Source organism: Eriocheir sinensis, chromosome 42, assembly GCF_024679095.1.
Source record: "Eriocheir sinensis breed Jianghai 21 chromosome 42, ASM2467909v1, whole genome shotgun sequence".
Classification (NCBI taxonomy): Eukaryota; Metazoa; Arthropoda; class Malacostraca; order Decapoda; family Varunidae; genus Eriocheir; species Eriocheir sinensis.
The window spans coordinates 1821044-1843032 of record NC_066550.1 but is presented as its reverse complement, the minus strand read 5'-3'; the positions used below and the strand labels follow the sequence as shown (position 1 = coordinate 1843032).

The 21989-nt window shown below is 47.5% G+C and overlaps 2 protein-coding genes across 6 annotated transcripts in view; one reads left to right on the top strand and one right to left on the bottom strand.

Annotated features, from left to right (window-relative positions):
• LOC127009804 (uncharacterized) overlaps nt 1-21989 on the bottom strand; it is a 165967-nt gene that overhangs the window by 3848 nt on the left and 140130 nt on the right. The window contains exon 3 of the mRNA XM_050883165.1: nt 66-1701. Within this exon, the coding sequence (XP_050739122.1) occupies nt 370-1701 (1332 nt within the window). The 3' untranslated portion in view covers nt 66-369. The remainder of the gene's footprint in view (nt 1-65; nt 1702-21989) is intronic.
• The window catches only part of LOC127009808 (uncharacterized), a 110124-nt gene that overhangs the window by 46362 nt on the left and 41773 nt on the right, over nt 1-21989 (top strand). The gene's annotated exons all lie outside the window — the stretch shown is intronic.

Here is a 21989-nt window from a genome sequence, read left to right as displayed (position 1 = left end):
TTGCCGTGGTGGTGGTGGTGGTGGCCATTACCCTCACAACACCACACCACAGTCACCTCCATAACCTTGCTGTGGTGGTGGTGGTGGTGGCCATTACCCTCACAACACCACACCACAGTCACCTCCATAACCTTGCTGTGGTGGTGGTGGTGGTGGTGGCCATTACCCTCACAACACCACACCACAGTCACCTCCATAACCTTGCTGTGGTGGTGGTGGTGGTGGCCATTACCCTCACAACACCACACCACAGTCACCTCCATAACCTTGCTGTGGTGGTGGTGGTGGTGGTGGCCATTACCCTCACAACACCACACCACAGTCACCTCCATAACCTTGCTGTGGTGGTGGTGGTGGTGGCCATTACCCTCACAACACCACACCACAGTCCGCCACAGTCACCTCCTTAATGTCCCTGTGTTGGGCTGCCTCGGCCACCACGTGCAGTCCGTCCACCACCTCACCGAAGACAAGACCACCACCACCACCATCCTTACAGTCTCTGGTGAAGATGCCAAAGTTACCACTCTCACCCCGGGTACGGTCAGGCCACACCAGCCCACACACATTCCCCGCCCGGCCTGAGTTTCGGTACTCACCCTTATCAAGGCCAGGCAGCAGGACGGATGACCCTTCCCCATCGTTACTCTCATAGTCCCCGCCCTTCACAAACTCTCCCGCCTCCCCCTTTCTCCCTACTCCACACAACCTCGTGTTAACGTAGGAGGGGCCGCGCTGCCCTGTGCACAACAGTAAGAACTGTCTGCCACGAGGGGTGTCGGGGCTCAGACGGATTTGTACCCGCCGCGGCGCGCTGCCCGGCCAGGACAGGTCCAGGAACACCGTGCAGGGGGGGGAGGGCGGCACAGCCTCGCTCACCTGCAGGGTTGCCGCGCCCAGTGGCGGGGGATGGTCCTTCAGGGCGTGGAGGCACAGCTGGCCAGCTTCAAGGCTTATTCTTGCGTGTCGGCGCTGACCTTCCGCCTGGTGGACAGCAAACACCCGGCCAGCCTCCAGCAGGCGCCTGGCGGGCTGCGTCAGGCTGCGGAGGTCCTCGGCCGTCACGCTCCATGTACAGATGAGGTGCAGTCTGTCCATGATGGTGGAGTCTGGGTCTGCCTGGGGCCTGGGCTCCTCTGTAGTAAGTGTTTCCAGAGCTGCCTGGACAGCCTCCAGGGCTGCACTAGATGCCACGTTCACCTTCCTGGCGGTGGTGACGGTGCTGGCATCAGGAAAACCTTCTCGGCACTCCTCCACCGCCTGCTCTGCCTCGCCAGTCCAACGAAACACTTCAGGCATCGCCGCGGCTGCTTCTTGCTCTGTTGCAAGGGTGCGCAACGTCTCCAGCATGGCCTGCAGCCCCTGCTCCTCCTTCTTCAGCTCCTCCTCCTTGGCCGCCACACGGGACTCTTCCTGCTGCAGGAGCTCCCTGGCACTCCTGCTCTGGTCCACCAGTCCCAGGAGCCTGTCCTCCAGCTGCTGCTGCTGCTTGCCCCAGCCTGCCAGGGTCGTCTGGTACTGGTCCAGCTGCGACTGAGCCTCCCGGCAGGCGGTGATGGCGGCCACAACTGTGGCCTCCTGTTCCTGCAGGAAGGAACGCATTTTCTTGGAGAGACCCGCCGCCTCCTTCTTGCCAGCCGCCCCTGATGGTGCTCCTTCCCCGGCACTGGGTGGCGGCGAGGCTGCTGCTGCTGCTGCCACCTCAGCGTCTCTCATCACAAAGGCCTCAACAGCATAGTTGACAGGGAACTGTTCTCCCTCGGGCACGGCGTGGCTGACGCGGCACTCTGGGCATGTAACGCGGCCCTGCTCCTCCAGCTGGTCTATGCACAACGTGCAGACAGTGTGGCCACAGGGCAGGGTGCGCGGCCGCTGCACGGTGCCATCATAGCCTGTCAGGCACACTGGACACTCCTCAGGGCTGCCGCCAGTGTTCATGTTCTTCACCACCTGTCTCTGTCCTGCCATCCTGCCGTCCCTCCCTGCAGCCTCCATGACGCTGGTGGTGGTGGTGGTGGTGGTGGTGGTGTTGAGGGGCTTGATGGCCTGACAGACTAGAAAAAGAAAAAGGAGGAATAATTTAACAATATACAATGTGGAAGAAAGTGAGGGAGAAACAGATCAAGCAAATAAAGAAGTGGATGAGAGAAAGTGTTGTGAGGCATTTGAGGAAATGAAGGTGGAAGAAACCATTAATTAAACAGGTGATCAGGCTGGGCAGAGAGACAGGGCCGCCAACAGGCCGACCCTGCTGGTGATGGAAGATGAGGACGTGAAATGGAAAGTGTTAAAGAATGCAAGAAATCTCAAACACACAAGAAAAGAATGGACCAAGAAAGTAGCAGTGGTGAAGGACATGACTCAGAAAGAAAGGAGGGAACCTAAGATTTTGTATGAAAAGTTACTTGAAAAGAGAAATAGTGGAGAGCTGGGCTGGCACATCAGGGACGGCAAACTCATGGGAGGAAAGCAGTGTGCAGCTTGAATAGGGAAAAGAGGAAAACACAAATGGCACATCAGGGACAGCAAACTCATGGGAGGAAAGCAGTGTGCAGCTTGAATAGGGAAAAGAGGAAAACACAAATGGCACATCAGGGACGGCAAACTCATGAGAGGAAAGCAGTGTGCAGCTTGAATAGGGAAAAGAGGAAAACACAAATGGCACATCAGGGACGGCAAACTCATGAGAGGAAAGCAGTGTGCAGCTTGAATAGGGAAAAGAGGAAAACACAAATGGCACATCAGGGACGGCAAACTCATGAGAGGAAAGCAGTGTGCAGCCTGAATAGGGAAAAGAGGAAAACACAAATGGCACATCAGGGACGGCAAACTCATGAGAGGAAAGCAGTGTGCAGCCTGAATAGGGAAAAGAGGAAAACACAAATGGCACATCAGGGACGGCAAACTCATGACAGGAAAGCAGTGTGCAGCTTGAATAGGGAAAAGAGGAAAACACAAATGGCACATCAGGGACGGCAAACTCATGAGAGGAAAGCAGTGTGCAGCTTGAATAGGGAAAAGAGGAAAACACAAATGGCACATTTAATCAAAAAGAGAAAACATAATTAGTAAATACAATATACAGCTGATTAATATACAAGGGATTAGTAAATCTAAATTAGTAGAGGTGGAGAATATAATAGAAAATGATTTGGATATAGTGTGTGTCACAGAAGTCTGATCAATATGTATTGACACAAGGATTAAACAAGGTGGACAGTTTTGGGGAGCTAAATGACAGAAAAGGGGGAGGATTAATGATTCTGTATGAAGGAAACAGACAAAAACCTGTGAAACACCCGGACTTCATGCACGTGACTGCTGGTATGTTGGGACAAACCATGGAGCTAATATTATTCTGTATGTCGGTAAATGACGACGAGAGAAACAGAGCAGTAAAGAAACTTACAGAAGAGGAGTTGACGGTGGAAGAAAACAAAACAATTGATAAGGTTGGGAGATCTGAATGGGCATGTGGGTTTTCTGGGAGAACAACCATTAGATAAAAATGGTGACATTATTTTGGAGTGGATGAATAGTTATGATTTAACAATGCTAAATGCCATGACAGAATGTGAGGGAGCGTATACATGGACAGCAAGAGGCAGAAAAAGTGTAATTGACTACTGTGTGGCCAGCAGTGCCCCCGTCAAGGGTGTCAGCACTGATGGTGACAAAGACATTTTGGACCTATCCGACCATAACCTAATTACTGTAACCTTAAGAACTAAACTTAATATAAACACCACAAAATTTAAACACGTGGTACTAAAGAATTTATCAAATTAGCCGAAGACACCAAACAAACGTTTCCAGAGGTAATGCAGACACATATATAAACCCATCAAACAACACTGTAATGGAAGAGGAAATGAAGAAGCCAATTGAGCAAAACATGTTAAGAGCCGTGAAAATAAACACAGAGAAGGACCAAAAGGTGAGAGAACCATTGTGGATAACAGAAGAACTAAAACAAGAGATAGAGGAAAGGAAGAGAAGAAAGAATGAAAAGATTCACAGCTGGAAGCAGAACTGAAGATAACCTACTTGTACTGAAATACTGTGTGCTGAGCAGCTTTAAGCAGAGAAAACCACTCATAGTTACAGCAAGAGATTTTAGCAAAGCATATGATTTTATTAAAAGAGAAAACTTATTGGAACTATGACGAACTTTCATATACATCCAGGAATTACAGATATTACTGTCCAAGTATACTCACAGGATAAAACCAGTATTAAACGAGGAGATGAAGCTCAGGAAGAAGTGGAAATAACCAGCGGCATAAAGCAAGGATGGACAGTATCAACGACACCGTTCAAACTGATTACATATTCAATAACTGAGAAACTTAACGAGACAGATTGGGTTCAGGGATGAGAACTTTTATACAGGCACACTTTTTTATGCAGATGACGGCTTAACCTTCAACGACGGGCGGAAGTACTGCCATGAAAGATAGAACTGGAAAATAAAAAATGACATTTATAAATTATTAGCTAAACAAGGAAGGCTCGCTGCTGGAAATGGCAATAAATTTTAAAATGATAAGTGGGTGCAAGAATTATGTCAAACGTCAAGAGAAGCAGGTCCTAGTAAATTAAATATGAAAATATTAAGTAAAGAAAAATATAATCTATAGTGAAGGAATGGGACTCCAAGAACTGGAGAGAAGAACTTCTAAATAAAAGTAGCGCTGCCCTGTACAGAACTTGTAAGACAGAGATTCAGGAAGACAAGTGTTGCGATAACCAGCCGTCATCAGTGACATTTTTCAGGTGTGGAGCCAACATGGTTGCCCTCAATGATAGAAACAGTTTCCATAATGGTGACACAGCTTGTAAGGAATGCAGGGCTGAAATAGAAGACCCACAACATTTATTATTATAGTGCAGTTTTTATCAAGAAACCAGAAACAAATGTGATTTATTTAGCCATCCATACAGAGAATATTCTTAGTGAACTATTATTTGAAAACATAAACGGAAGGGAAGAAATTAAATGCCACATCCAAGAATTCTGGAACAAATGTTTAACCCTTTCACGCACCACGACACGATTCGCGGCAAAACGGAATCGTCTACACCAGCTTTTGACTCGAATCGCGTCAAAAGCTTTAAAAAATTTGCCAAAAAATAAAGTATCTTTCAGAATCACGTCACTCTTTGTGTGCGTCAAAGATCTAAGCAAGACCTATAAAATAAACTAATTGTCAACTCTCTCGTGCCGTTGGATTTGAAGTGATAATTGCCCGTGGTTTAGTTGCCTCTCAGCAGGCAGCCTGTGAGCGCGACTGTCGTCCCTAGAAATTGTTTTCTTCAGAGTCGGTAAACTTTACTATTTATTTGCATTTCTTGATATTCTTTTCTTTCATAAGGCAAAATAATCTCTTCCAAAACCAACAATATATAACAATGCCAGGAAAAAAGAACACTCGTGGGTGAAATCGATAACATGATAAAAAATTTTGCCGCACGGTCAGGCCATTCTGCGAGGCCACCTTAGGGAGCCCCAGATGGATGTCGCAGTGAAGTTAGCTCCTAAGGACAAAGCTCGTTAGTGTGTTATCTCAATACAATATATTAATGTTACTTGTCAGAGTTACATTGACACCGACTCCACCTCTCATCCACCCAGGTTCCCTACTGACGAGAGCTGATGCCCCTCTTGTTGTGTGTTGTTAGAGTATGTAAATATTCCTTTGGTTGTGTGGATGATGATCACCCCTTGGTATCTTAACCCCAAGAATGTCTTACCCCCATGATCAACTCAGTGAACACCTATCCATGGTAGAGAGGGAGAAATTCCCAGTGTCTTTTGTATACCCCTTTGTTCATGTGGATTCATGATCACCCTCTTGGTGTCTTGATCCCACACGACTGCCTTGTCCCCATGATCATCCCTGTCAACGCATATCGGTGGTAGGGAGACATTTCTTGTGTAAATATACATCATTGAAACCTGATTAGGGTAGTTCTTTTTGTTAGCTATGGCCAGTGCACTATATAGGTATATATTTTTAGGACATGTTCTGTGATGAGTATGCCCTTGCGTGGTAAATGGTGGACAGATTCAGCAACTTGCTGGAGGGTGCAGTGGAGGGTCTCCGGCAGGTAAACTAGACCTAGGTAGGGGTAAGGGCAAGCCTAAGGGGAACAAAAACCATAGCGGTGTAGGGCAGGGACAGAAGGGGAGGGAGGCAAGGGAGCATGGGAGGCATCTGGGATGCCTAAATGTTAGGGGATGGGGAGTAGGGAAGTTAGAGGACATGACTAAGGAATTGAGGGAGTGGGACTTGCATGTGGTGGGGGTCACCGAGACCCAGCTGAGGGAAAGACTAGAAGTCAGGTCAGGGGACCTGCGAAAGAAACAGGGTAATGGGGGAGGAACAGAATGGTTTTGGTAAGGACAGAAGGGGGGAGGACAACATGTTTGTAGTTAACACGGTGACTGAAAGAATGAAAGGAACGGGGGGGAAGGTATACCTTGCTTTCCTTGACGTAGAAAAAGCGTATGATAGGGTAAATAGGAGTTTGTTAAGTCGATTGTTGACTAGGATAGGAGTGAGTGAGAGGGTAGTAGGGATAATAGACAGTATGTATGAGAACACACGGGCAGTATACAGCCTTGGGGATATAGAGACAGAGTGGGTCAACAGCCGTAGAGGGGTTAGGCAAGGGTGTGTGCTGTCCTTGCCACTGTTTGGGCTGTACACAGAGGAGCTGGCAGAGAGGTTGAGGGCATCGGGTCATGGGAGTGAACGGTTAGGATGTCTCCTGTATGCAGATGACATTGTGCTCATGAGTGAGGATAGTGAGGAATTACAACAAATGTTGGATGTAGTAGCACAGTATGGGAGGGACTTTGATATGAAGTTTAGTAGTTATAAGAGTCAGGTAGTAAAGGTAACTCTTGATTTACGCGAGTTTGTTTTACACATTTTTGAAATAACGCGGGGTCCAAAATCCAAATAAATGTTTAATTTACACGTTTTTTCCACTTATACGCGATATTTTATGGAGTGGCCACCAGTTGTCTCACGCAACTGGACTCACACGGCGCCGCGGCCACACGGCTGAGCTCAGTTCTTCCCACGCACCACTTGAACAACAATACAGTACCCACGCTGCCACGCTACTCAACAATAGGGGTGGGCAGGTAACGGTACCAGTACCGGTACTAACAGTACCAGCTATACGGTACAGTACCGGTACCAATACTAGCCAGGCGCTCATGCTGTCCCTCATCTCTTTCTCAGACGAGTGAGGCTGAGACTGAGTGGCTGATTGGAAATCTCAGTGATATGGATACTCTCTCTCTCTCTCTCTCTCTCTCCACTGAATGTATAACGCTCACCTTTTTCACATAAAAAATGCCTGAAAGTTTAGCCCTGCGCGTTATACGCCGAATGTACAAATTTTTAATGATTTTTTTTCTTCTTTGGAGTGTTTTTAAGGGTCTGTGTTTTGTCTTATCCAATAACAGCTGCAAACTTACCTTTATTATTGTTAATGATGCCTGATTGGAAATCTCGGTGATATGGATACTCTCTCTCTCTCTCTCTCCACTGAATGTATAATGCACACATAAGAACGTAGGAGTCTGCAAGAGGCCGGTAGGCCTGTACGAGGCAGCTCCTTTGACCCTAAGCTCCCGTGTATCTAACCCCGCCTAATATCGCTGTCCATGAATTTATCTAATCTATTTTTGAATGTGACAATTGTATTGACACTCACCACATGACTGCTAAGCCTATTCCACTCATCCACCACCCTGTTTGTAAACCAATTTTTGCCTATGTCAGCTGCATGCCGCGTGTCACCAGAACCGCGTGAATTGTCTTGCCTAGTTGTCTGTCATAACCTACGAGTGACTGTGAGAATAATATGCTTATTATGATCTCAGAAGCTGTACATATCAGTATGTACGAGGAGATATTTCTCACAACACCAGCCCGGCCGCCATTTGCATTGTTTGAAAACCACACAACCACACCCAAACAACAAACAGCTGCATGCCGCGTGTCACCAGAACCGTGTGAATTGTGCCTTGCCTAGTTGTCTGTCATGACCTACGAGTGATGGTGGGAATAATATGCTTATTATGATATCAGAAGCTGTGCATCATCAGTATGTTTACGGGGATGTATTTCTCACAACACCAGCCCGGCCGCCATTTTCATTGCCTTACTCAAGGACACTTGTCAATTCAAGCAGTAAAGATTACACCAAAAATATATAAATTCCAGGAAACTGTACATTGTCAATGTTCTTTAACCTGTAATTTCTGAGCATTTTAAGAACTTTTTTTTTTCAAAATTGTTGTCTTAAAGTTTGAGGTGCGCGTTATACGCCGCAAAATACGGTATTTATTTTTCGACAGAAACCTACCTCTTGTTTGATTTACATTGTTTTTGATTTACGCGACCTCTTCAAGGACGCAATACTCGCGTAAATCGAGAGTTACCTGTAGTAGTAAATGCTGAGGCTACGGACGAGGGAAGGACCTGGGCGCTAGGAGAGATGAACATAGGCCGTACGAGCTCATACAAGTACCTAGGAATCATAGTCGACGAGAATGGGACTGATAGGACCAAACAGAATAGAATTTCTAGGCCAAATCAGTGGGTAGGAAGGCTAGGAAGCGTGGCTAGATGTAGAGCTGACAGGTATGAGGTAGTTAGGGGGATATGGAAGGGCATGGCAGTGCCAGGCCTCATGTATGGCCTAGAATGCATGAGGTGGACAGTCAAAGAGCTAGATAAGCTGGAGGTAGTACAGAACAGAGTAGGCAGGCTGGCTCTGGGTGCCAATAGGTATGCGGCGGTAGATGCAGTGCGAGGGGAAGTAGGCTGGAGCACCTTTGAGGAAAGAATAGGTAAAGCAGTTTTAGGGTACAAAGTCAGGCTAAGAAAGATGAGTGAGAACAGGTGGGCGCGCAAGGTATATGAGTGGGCGGGACAGGGGACGAAGTGGAACAAGTCTAGCATACGCTGGGAGAAGAGATGTGAGCTGGAGGGCTTCACACTCTCGGAGATGATGCTAGGGGGGGAGGAGAAGGAAGTGAAGCGTAGAGTGAATGGCAGAGTTCAGGAGAGGGGCAGGGTAGACTGGAGCCAAAGGGTGGGGGCAAAGAGTTCTCTAGAATGGTACAAGTTGAAGGCCAAACCCAAGTGTGAAGCCTTCTACGATGGTAGCCTGGGGGGGTGTTGCTCCTCAAGGCCAGGACTAAATCCTTAGAGGTGAGTAGTAGGACATATAGGTGGGCAAATGGGGGAGGCAAGGTATGCCGCATGTGTGAAGGGGGGGTTGACGAGACAGTAGAACATATGCTACTAGTGTTCAAGGTATAATAGGGAGAGGCAGAGTTTGGTAGAAATAATAACACAGGAAATAGGAACAGAAGTATGGAATAGGATGCTAGAGGGAATGTAGGAAGGGTGATTGAATTCTTGCTAGGTCTGAGTACACTGCAGACAGTGACCAGAAGAACAATAGAGGGGGTTAAGGAATTCCTAGAGAGAGCCTGGGCAGTGCGCACCGGAAAGGGTGGACTCGTGTAGATGTCCCCATCTGTGCCTCTAAACGCTCTTTCAAATGGTTATACTTTATTTATTGGATTTTCAGGGTGTTGGCCCTGAGGGAGTAAGCCGTTACAAAGGCTGAAGTTGGATCTGAAAGGGACAACTACCTCCCGAATCAAGACCAAGACCAAGATGAGTTGTAATCAGCATTGTTAATTAACTTCATTAAAGCTCGCTACCATTACCAACAGAATAATGAGTTGTCAATAACATTGTTACTTAACTTCAGTAAGCTTGCTACCATTACCAACAGAATAATGAGTTGTCAATAACATTGTTACTTAACTTCAGTAAGCTTGCTACCATTACCAACAGAATAATGAGTTGTCAATAACATTGTTACTTAACTTCAGTAAGCTTGCTACCATTACCAACAGAATAGTGAGTTGTCAATAACATTGTTACTTAACTTCAGTAAGCTTGCTAACATTACCAACAGAATAATGAGTTGTCAATAACATTGTTACTTAACTTCAGTAAGCTTGCTACCATTACCAACAGAATAATGAGTTGTCAATAACATTGTTACTTAACTTCAGTAAGCTTGCTACCATTACCAACAGAATAATGAGTTGTCAATAACATTGTTACTTAACTTCAGTAAGCTTGCTACCATTACCAACAGAATAATGAGTTGTCAATAACATTGTTACTTAACTTCAGTAAGCTTGCTAACATTACCAACAGAATGTGAATAAACTTCATAATAATCTAACCTTGTGTTGCATAACCCCAACAACTAGGAAGCACACTTATTGTAAGATCTTAAAAACAGAGGAATGAAGCTGAAGGCAACACCCTTGCACCCTGGCAGGTGAGTGGCCCGGGTGAGCTGCCTGACACCCTTGCATGCTGGCAGGTGAGTGGCCCGGGTGAGCTGCCTGACACCCTTGCACCCTGGCAGGTGAGTGGCCCGGGTGAGCTGCCTGACACCCTTGCACCCTGGCAGGTGAGTGGCCCAGGTGAGCTGCCTGACACCCTTGCACCCTGGCAGGTGAGTGGGCCAGGAGACAGCTCAAAGGCGCAAAGAAAAATATATATAAAAAAAACCCGCTACTCACTGCTCCTGAATAGAGGTCAAAGGAGTGTCCAAAAGTAGAGGTCAATTTCGGGAGGAGAGGTGTCCCGATACGATAGGGACTGGGTGAATATGGCTTGAGGGATGGGGGCAAGGATGGAGGCAAAGGATTTAAGGATGAAGGCGGAAATGTTGTCGGGGCCAGTGGATTTAGTTGTGTCGAGTCCTTCCAGTAATTTCTGTATTCCGTTAGTCATGATGTCAAGGGGGGCTATGGGGGGAAGGGGCTGTGTGGCATGTTTGGTGTCAGGTTGTGTTCTTGTGTGTATACTGATTGGAACTGTGTGTTGAGTATTTGTGCTTTGTGCTGTGGGCTGGTTACTAATGTGTTAGTGTTGTCTTTTAGTGATGTAATCGTGTTAGTGTCATGTTTGCGCGTCTTAAAGAACCTGAAAAAAGTTTCTTTTGCTATTTCTTATGTTGTCTGCGAGATAAGTTGCTATGTGTTTGCGTTCCGCTACTTTTATGTTTTTGGCAAATGTCTTTTGGTGGTTTTTGTAGGCGGTCCAATTATCTGTTGTGTTGTATGTCTGTGTGTGTCTGTAGAGTCTTTGTTTCTTTTCCGGCTTGGTGGCGATGATAACACCGCCTGACACCCTTGCACCCTGGCAGGTGAGTGGCCCAGGTGAGCTGCCTGACACCCTTGCACCCTGGCAGGTGAGTGGCCCAGGTGAGCTGCCTGACACCCTTGCACCCTGGCAGGTGAGTGGCCCAGGTGAGCTGCCTGACACCCTTGCACCCTGGCAGGTGAGTGGCCCAGGTGAGCTGCCTGACACCCTTGCACCCTGGCAGGTGAGTGGCCCAGGTGAGCTGCCTGACACCCTTGCACCCTGGCAGGTGAGTGGCCCAGGTGAGCTGCCTGACACCCTTGCACCCTGGCAGGTGAGTGGCCCAGGTGAGCTGCCTGACACCCTTGCACCCTGGCAGGTGAGTGGCCCAGGTGAGCTGCCTGACACCCTTGCGAGCTGAACAAGACATTAATGTTGGGGGCATTTTTGAGTAGAACAGTTGCGTAAGTCAGCATGCAGGGAGGCACACTTCAAACACCATTTTAAAACACAGGCACGGCAGGTCGGCCTCGGCCATCACCAGATCGCCCGTGTCACGCAGAAGACACAGCCACGAGTGTGATCCAAATGTTGACTGCCAGGCCGCGGACCCCGACCCTACCAGCCTCCCCTGCCGCGCCCTGCCCTGCACTCACCCTGCCTGCGTGTCCCCGGCGTGCGGCAGGTAATTCAGTGTCCCGCGGCCGCCGCTCAGCTCAGTTGAGTTGGATGTCGGAAGTCTTGCCTACAGGGCGGCCTTCCTGATGCGATCCTGTATTGAGCTTGATCTTGATACTGATGTCACAGTGGCTGGAGATTTCTCCCCAGCCAGGCCTTTGTATCGGCCACAGACTTACTGATTGATTGATAGTTGATTGATTGATTGATTGATTGATAGTTTATTGTTGCAGGTAAACAACAAGGGAGAAGGGAGGAACATGCCATCCCAACCCCCAGGCAGGACAGAGTGTGATTATGAGGCTATAGTAATACATGTGTAGGGATCGAGCACCATGAAACTAAAAAGATACAATGGTAGGAATGAATATACTTAGTTGTGTCTAGAGGTCTTGTGCCTCACAAACTAGCTGACCCAGATAACCCTAACTCCTTGTGCCATAATGATAAAGAGATAGCTGAGATTCTATAAAAAACAGTTTTTTTTTGTCTTTACGAAGGAACCCATTGGACCCACACCCAGGCCACCTGTTCCAATAGATAATCTTGTTAGTGAACCTGTTATCCTAAAATCAGTGTTCTAAAAAAGTTAAAAGACATAAACAGCAGCAGAAGCTGTGGCCCAGATGAAATACACCCACGAATCCTCCAGGAAATTGCAGACCATATAACCGGACCTATTACTATTCAAAAGCATCGAGACGGGAGAACTGCCGTCGGATTGGAAAGAAGCTTCAGTACGCCTATCTTTAAGAAAGGCTCCAAGAAACTGGCAGTTAATTATCGACCTATAAGCCTTACATCAGTCCTTTGTCAAATCCTCGAGTCCTTTATATGTGAAGCATTACTAGGCCACCTTTCTTCCAACGATGCCCTATCTCCACAACAGTACGGTTTCTTACATGGAAGGTCTACTGTTTTGCAGCTTGTACAGTATTTTAATCACTGTGCTGAGGTGGTAGCTATGGCCGGGTGGTATAGTGGATGTAATATTCCTGGACTACGCCAAAGCCTTTGATACCGTCCCTCACCGGCGTCTGTTATCGAAGCTCGAGAGTTATGGCATTCAGGGGAGGACCCTTGCATGGACTGAGAGATTTCTTGTTGGAAGGTTTCAGACAGTTGTCGTCAACAGTGAAAAGTCCTCCTGATCTGGAGTGTTGAGCGGCATCCCCCAGGGTAGTGTCTTGGGGCCAACATTATTTGTCATATACATAAACGATTTGCCAACCCCATTAAACTCAGATACATATATGTTTGCCGATGACACAAAGATTCTCCGACAAATAACAAAATGTGAGGATGCATATGAGCTTCAACGTGACCTAGACATGATGCAGAGCTGGTCAGATGATTGGTTACTGCGTTTTAATCCATCAAAGTGCAAAGTAATGTCAGTGGGAGCCTTTGAGAATACTGTATATGCACCAAGGGAGGAAGGCGGTGCATGCCGCTCTACCCCCCAGACGGCTAGCAGAGAGATACCCAATTCTTTCAAGGAGGCCCAACAACGGGGCTGAGGGTGTCGGAAAGAGCCCACCTTTCCACCCCCATGGCACAGGATAGGTCTCGAACTCACGCTCTAGCAACCCGCCGAAGCGCAAGGCCGAGACTCTACCACGGGACCACGGGAGCCCCCTTATATGCACATCAGTACCAAATATGTGGAGAGGTACTTGAACATGTTGATGAGGAGAAAGACCTGGGTGTACTAGGTGACTCAACTCTGAAATTTGAGCAACACATCCTCAACCAAATCAAAACTGCCAACTCCATGTCCGACGGGTCTTCTCATACTTGAGTCCAGATATGTTCAAACTCCTCTACCCAGCTTTTGTCCGAAGCCACCTGGAGTATGCACAAGCAGTATGGTCACCGAGATATAAGAGTTTGGCAGACAAAATTGAACAAGTCCAAAAAAGAGCTACCCAACAAGTGGATGGTCTCCAGCACCTCGACTACCCAGAACGACTTAAACTCCTGGACATGCCAACATTGAAATACAGACGCTGTAGAGGGGACATGATAGAACTGTGGAAACACTTCAATCAATACAAAAAGGAGTTACTCCCAGCATCCTTCAAACCCCTGGGCAGACCTAGTCGTCGTCATTCAAGACAACTCTACCTACATCGCCCTGTGGACGGTGTTTATGGAGTGCAGCGGAACACTTTTTATTACCGAACAGTACCCATATGGAATGATCTCCCAGCTGAGGTTGCCGAGGCCGTATCAATGAATTCTTTCAAAAATCGCTTAGATAATCACTGGAATAAGCAAGCATTTAAATATGACCCCTCCAAGCCGCCGCCATGGACAGCCAACCCACAGTCAACATATATCGAGTATCACCAAGTGAGCGCAGCATAGAGTCTCCTAGACTGGACTGCGTTATGTACTTAAGTGTACTTAAGTGTAAGTGTACAGTCGTGGTGGTCCACCGCTGTTTTGGAAGTTGCTGGCGTGTTGCTTCTTCAGCCGCACTTGGTCCGGTGTGTTGGGCATCCACATGCCTTTGTTATCTTAGCTCAAGCTCGTGTATGTGGGCTTCTTTTCGACTGATATGGCGTCTAGAGCTAGCATGATCATCATTCTTTATTATGATGACAAAGACCATGTCAAAATTTGCCTCATTAAATAAGAAATTACACAAAGTTCGGCAGCTTTTCCTCGTCGCCAAGCCATCCTCCAGCAGCGCTCCGACACCCATGATCGCACATTCATTTTTCTCAGAAAATAGGATACCAATCACATTTACATCAACATATTTCCACAGGTGAATACTTAGGGCATGTTCACACCAAGTTGCGACACCTGAGATTCATTAATTATGACGGGGGAAGGAAAAATGTAGGCCTCTGTCATTGGCAAAATTGAGCCTCGGGCAGAATGGACACGTTTCCGGTCAACATATTTATTTCTAATTCTGTCTGTACAGATAAAATAGGCCCACAATTCAGCTATGTTACTATTTTTTCTTCATGTAAAATCGTAAATGTGGTACAAAATATGGATTAAAGTTGAGGAAAAATCACGTGACCTGGAAACGGGTGCTGGTTGGTCGGGACGTCACGATGCAGTCGGCAGGCCGCCAACGTTGTGTTACTTCGATATTTTGTGTTGTGGTGTATGTTTGTAGTGGCCAGCAATGCCTGGAGACATAACCCGCAGTCGTTGGTGATTCGTGCCAATGTGCAAGAGTATATATATATATATATATATATATATATATATATATATATATATATATATATATATATATATATATATATATATATATATACGGACAAAAGTACTCCACGTAAGATATTTCTGTCTGTGTTAGTTAATCCTGCAGTAATATTCTTTAGTTTCCCCTCGGACTAACTTTTCATCGTGAACTCAACTATTCTCTCTACTGTCATGTCCTCTGATTATAAAATATTGGTCTGCATTCGTTTTCTTCTTATTCATCTTCAGGCGTTGATTCTCTCTCTCTCTCTCTCTCTCTCTCTCTCTTTCTGACGTTCCAGAGCCATTGTTTTCTCTAAGTTAGGCTAGGTAAGTTTCCATAATACTAATATAAATTCAACCTTGATTATTCTCTTAAGTTCCCCCTCGAACTAACTTTTAATCGCGAACTCAACTATTTTCTGCAGAGCAGAGGCGAATCGGCTGAATTTGAGATATCTCTCCAATATCCAGTCAACTAGCGATTTATAGGACGTAATATGTGCACTACGTTATCATTGGTACGTGGCACAATGCATTTCTAAGCTCTTCCCAGAACCGGAAACATGGCCATTGAGCCTGGGCATCTATGTCCCTCAGATTTCTTCGCTATTATATGTTGTAAGATCGTTCTGTTGACATGTATGGGAAAATTAACGCTTTCTGTATCTACATATCGAAGGAAAACGCAAAATTCGCGCTAGTAAATCAGAAATTCCATAGAGGTCGACAGCTCGTATGGAGTATGCATCTCACGTGTGGGGGGCTCCACTCACACGTACAGCTCTCTTGGACAGAGTGGAGTCTAATTTAAGGCTCTTCGTCTCATCAGCTCTCCTCCTCTTACTAATAGTCTTCTACCTCTTAAATTTCGCCGCCATGTTGCCTCTCTTTCTATCTTCTATCGATATTTTCATGCTGACTGCTCTTCCGAACTCACTAACTGCATGCCTCCCCCCCTCCCGCGGCCTCGCCACACAAGACTTTCTACTCATGCTCATCCCTTTACTGTCCAAATCCCTTACGCAAGAGTTAACCAGCATCTACACTCTTTCATCCCTCACGCTAGTAAACTCTGGAACAATCTTCCTTCATCTGTATTTCCTCCTGCCTACGACTTGAACTTTTTCAAGAGGAGGGTATCAGGACACCTCTCCTCCCGAAATTGACCTATCTTTCGGCCACTCCTCTAACTCTTGTTAGGAGCAGTGAGTATCGGGATTTTTTTATTAACATTTGTTACTTTTTTATGCCCTTGAACGGACTCCTCTGCTGTAAAAAAAAAAAAAAAAAGCTTTTCCTCATCGCCAAGCCATCCTCCAGCAGCGCTCCGACACCCATGATCGCACATTCATTTTTCACAAAAAATAGGATACCAATCACATTTGCATCGACATATTTCCCCAGGTTAGGCCATGTTCACACCAAGTTGCGACACCTGAGATTCATTAATAATGACAGGGGAAGGAAAAATGTAGGGCCAACTCCTCCTACTACTGCTACAAGCCTGCATCGCCTTGCCATTTCAACGTAATGGAGCAAAATAACCCCGGTCAAAGGTAAGTCCTTGAATCTTATTTTTACCCTTATTCCCTCTTTCAGGTCAGGTTAAGTTAAGGGCGAGGTTAAGTTATGGGCTATGTTATGTTATGTTAAGGATTAGGTTAGGATAGGATACTTAATATGGGGGTCAAAGAGTCCCGGCTAGGAGGTTATAATGTTGGTTTTGGGAAATTTACATCGATTTGTTGGAAATTCTTGCCAAATTTCGCCTATTGAGGCCTCCCCACCATAAACTCTGCTTTTCCGACAAGTCCTCAGCTACCTCCTCCAGCCTACCGCCCTGCACCGCCCCCTGCCCATAATGCCTGGGAAACTCCTTTACCAAGCTCTGGACCTCGACAACCCTCCGCTGGCACTGTCAGTGAGTCCTCACCTGCCCCTGCAGTCCCCGCTGGGGGTCCACTAGTCTCCGCTTCTGCTGCTGACCTCTCTACTAGTATTCTGCTTTCCCTACAAAAGGAAATAGCCAACCTCTCAGTTGTCCTGGCTCAAGTTTCTGTGCGCCTCACTGCTGTGGAAGCTCGCCCTGTTACCCCTGCTCCATGTCCTCCTCCTGGCCCGGCTCCTGTGACTGCTGACGCTGGAGGGTCCTCTTCTCTGCCGCTCTCGCCGGCGGCCGATCCCCAGCCTCAGGCAACAGCCAGTACTCCTCTCAGCTCAGTTCCTCCTGTGCAGGCTACGGGAACCCATGTAGCTTCGCACACCTCCGGCAGCGGTGCCCAGATTGTGGGTGACTCTGGCCTGACGGCAGTCTACTCTCGGCTGGATTCACTGGAGACTTCGGTAGCGGGCATACATACTACCATGCAGGCCATCCTTGCAAGAATGGATGGCACTCAGCAGCAGCCCCTGGATATCTCCTTGACCTCGTAATGGCCTGCACGACCTATCGCTTCCTGACCTGGAATATTAACGGGCTGCGTGCCCGGTTCACTGATCTCCACTCCTATGTTATAACGCAGAAACCCGACGTCATTGCCCTACAAGAGGTCGGGCCCGAGGTGCCACAGTTGAGAGGTTATGTGAATCACTCTCTAGGACCTGGAGATGGTAGCAGTAGAGGGTTAACAACATATGTCAAACATGGACTTCCTGTTACTTTTCATGAGATGGGGGTTACGGGGGGTATGGAGTCTCTAATTGTGTGTCTGCATGTTCCTAATGGTCCCCTGTATTGTATAAATTTGTATGTTCATGCTTGTGCCTTTCGTGCTGACAACCTCCCAGGCTGCTTCTTGGAAGAAAAATCATTGCTAATGGGGGATCTCAATGCTCGTCATAAGGACCTAGGCAGTCATTTGACCACCAATGTAAATGGGATTCGTTGGAAAGCTTTTCTTGACGCCACAGATACTGTAACGCTCACAGGTGACAGTGTCCCTACACACACTCAAGGTGGCAGGTTAGACTATGTAGCCCTGTCCAACATGCCCCCGTGCTCTATTGAGACTTGCTTGTTGCCTACTTTACTCAGCGACCACTTTGCTCTGGAAACTACTCTCCCTTGGTCTTTTGTGCCTATTACACCTAGAAAGAGGCTTACTGTTCCTGCTGCCCGAGTGCCAAGGCTTGTTTCATGTGTTGAGTCTTGGTACACTGTTGCCAAGGCTACCTTCTCTGATGTTAATTCCTTGTATCAGGGCCTTGTTGCAGTTATTGAAGGCTTTGTGTCCCCATCTTATAGGGCTCCTAGGGTATGTGCCGTCACTCATTGCTCCTCCTCTTATGCTAAGGATCCTGTTATACTTTCTTGCCAGCAAACTCTTGCCACCTATCAGCGGCGATGGCAGCGTGACCCCACCGACTATGATGCCAGGGATGCAATGGTGTCTGTTGCTCGACACCTCACTGACCTTCGTCAACAGGCTCGGCAGCGATACTGGGGTGACTTCTTGGGGCGGCTGCGTAAGACTCAGACACTGCAGAGGATTTGGCTCCATGTCCACAGGGTCAGGGGCAAACCTAACCATCCCGTTAGGGATCCTGATCTTGCTGGGAGGGCACAGACTTTATTGCAAACATGGACGAATGCCTCTGCTGTGGCTGGGCTGCCTGCCGCCCATCGAGATGCTCTTGCCAGCCATCAGCTGCGGCGCATGGCCCTTGTACATCATAATGTGGCCCTGGTAGACGACACGTGTGTTCCTCTTACTTTGGATGAGCTCCTCCGCGCTATTCGGCCTGGCACGTCGACGGCCCCTGGTCAGGATGGTTTACCCTATGACGTCCTTTACCCTCTCCTTGCCCTGCCTGATAACCCCATTCTTGATCTCTTTAACATGTCGTATTCCTCCAGTGTTTTGCCTCCTTCATGGAAATCTGCTCTCATTGTTCCCATCCCTAAGGGTGACGGCACTTTTCGTCCAATTTCTCTCACCAGTTGTTTATGCAAGCCAATGGAAAGGGTCATCCTGCAACGACTCATTTATAAGGTGGGTGACTTGATGTTCCCTAATCTCCATGGGTTTATGAAGGGTCGCTCCACTGCCAATTGTTTTGTTGAATGTTTGAGTAATGACACTGTCACCTGCAGAGCTTTTATAGACCTCAAGGGTGCCTTTGATAGGGCCAATAAAGATGTTATCATGGAGGAACTCATCACGAAAGGTGTGAAAGGGAGACTTTTAGGGTGGATCAGGGAGTACTTGTACAACAGACGGGCTAGGGTATGGTTCCAGGGTGCAGTATCAACTGATGAGTCCTTTGACCTAGGCACCCCTCAAGGTGGAGTCCTCAGCCCCATGTTATTCAATATCCTTATGGATAAGATTGCCCGGCACTCCTTTCCTCGGGGCACTGAAATTGTCATTTATGCCGACGACATCCTCATTCAGTGTGATTCCCCTGGAACCCTGACCACAGCCCTGCAGCACCTTGAGGACCTTTGTATACATATGGGTCTGATCGTCAATGCCTCAAAAACTAAATATCAGACAAGTCTCAAAATATGTCGTTCACCGAGCTTTAATACTGTCGTCGCCTTAGGCCGAGTACAATGTTATAAGTATTTAGGAGTGCAACTTAGTTTTAAGAAGTATACCCATTGCGTTGACTATGTACGCAATCTCTGTCTACATCGCCTTGCCCCGTTACGTGTATTAGCAAACAGGGGTCTTGGAGCAGGAATTCCCATTCTTAGGATGTTCTATCTCTCTGTCATTCGGTCTCTGATTGATTATGCTGCACCAGTTCTGGTGCGTTGTAGCCCCTCTCAACTGAAGCCCTTGGAGCTCATACAAAATGAGGCAATGCGGATTATTCTGGGTTGTCCCAGGACGGCAAAGCTTGAAGTCCTCCGAGCTGAGTTGGAACTGCCCAGTGTTGTCTGCAGAATTCAGGAAATTACTTGCCGCACAGTCTGCCGCATGATTTGTCAATGGGACACTCAGCTTAGGCAGGCTCTTGGTAACTTTCAGCCCACCCCTAACATTCCAGCCAAATCGTACCTTAGAAAGCTCCACAAGCTCTTATCTGACCTTGGTGTCCTTGAACCGTGTCTTGCCCTCATTAGCAGCCCTTGTTATCCCTCTTGGAAACCTCATAGAGTCAGTGTTGATATAGAAAAATTAGATAAACCTAAAGATTCTTGGCTTCCTCAAGTCCTGCAGGACCATTTTCTGACCAAATTGTCTGCATATCCCTGCACCCAGGCTGTCCATGTGTTTTGTGATGGATCTGTCAATGGCACCAAGACTGGTTGTGGATTATTTATTAGGGACTATGCCACCCCCTCTGAATACACTGACACTGAGGTTTCTAAGAGGCTTCCTCATCATCTGTCTTCCACAAGGGCAGAACTCTATGCCATATATGAAGCCCTCCATATCGCTGTAGCTCTCGGGAAAGATGTGTACCTGTTTGTTGATAGTCAATGTGCCTTGTATGCTCTTCTGTCCTCCTCCCCTTCTGACTGTGATATAGTCAATAAGTGCCTTAGTGCCCTTAGCCTGCTGGAGCGCTGTGGTGCTACTGCACACTTCATCTGGGTGCCTTCACATGTTGGGCTGCCCCATAATGAAAAGGCAGACAGACTTGCTCGTGCTGCCTCTGATGATCTCAATGTACACCCAGGTGTTGAATACACCTATAATTATGTTAAGAATAGACTTAGATCCCTTGTTAGTGAGTCTGTTACTAATCAGCTTGCCTTGAGGTGTCAGGATGGTAGTCCCTCCAGCATTCACCATGCCCAGGTATCAAGTATCTGCACCCACACTTATGGTAATGTTATGCCGGACGTGTTACTTGGGTTCCGTGTCGCCGTCAGGAGACTCCGTGGGAGGGAGATATGTAAACACTTTGCACAGCTTCTGTAGTTTAATATTCTTCCTTAGTAGTACACTTCACTCTGACTCTTCACTGGCCACTAGCTTACTATGACTGGGGCTGGACTCTCTCGCCCTCTTCTCCTATATATATCCTGAACAGTACAGTCTAGAACGTTACAGTATATTTTAGATCATACAAGAACATGTAGCAAAAATATATGCGAGTTGGCAACACTTCCCGCCTGGCGTCTGGCCGCGCCCCGTGGGGCGCGGACGGCTCGCCTTGTTCCCCGCCCCCCTGCTCGCTCCTTCCGGAGCCTTCTAGAGGCCCATGGACGCCGGAGGAAGCTTCCAGCACAACACTATCCCCCCTCTTAATTGTGATCGTCCCGATCACACACTTAACTATATACAAACATAAGAAAATTAATCAAAAACATAATAATCGTCGTATCGCTGTGGACGCCTGCGTTGTCTCTGTCTTCTGTTCGGTGCCTCCTGCGCGTCTGTCTCCTGGTTCGCCTCGTCGTCGTCCGCTTCTTGGGGTGTCCCTGGAACATCTGCCGAAGCCGAGAGGTTATCTTCCTCGGCTGAAAGTTCCAGAAGGCCTATATGTTGTCGTCGACCTCCTCTCGGTCCTGGACGTCCCTTGCGTTTTCGTCGGCTGCTGGGTGTCTGTAGTTGTTCCAGGTGTAGTTTCCCGGACCGTGGTATCTCCATAGGCGGTTGACGTGGACAACTTTCGGCTTGGTCCTTTCCGTTCTCCGGATTCGGTAAGTCACGTCGGAGAGGCGTTCTAGCACAGTGTAAGGGCCTTCCCAGGGGCTCTGTAACTTCGGAGACTGTCCTTTCTTCCTCTGCGGGTTGTAAAGCCAGACTTGGTCTCCTTCCTTGAAGTCAACGTGGCTTGCCCTCATATTGTAACCGCGCTTCATGGCCTCCCCGGAGAACTTCAAGGCACCACGGACTTAATGGTGCACCTCCTCCAGCCGTTCCTTTAGTTGACGGGCAAAACAAAGGAACACAAAGGAAGAACAAACAACAGCAGACCTGCTGGTCCTTA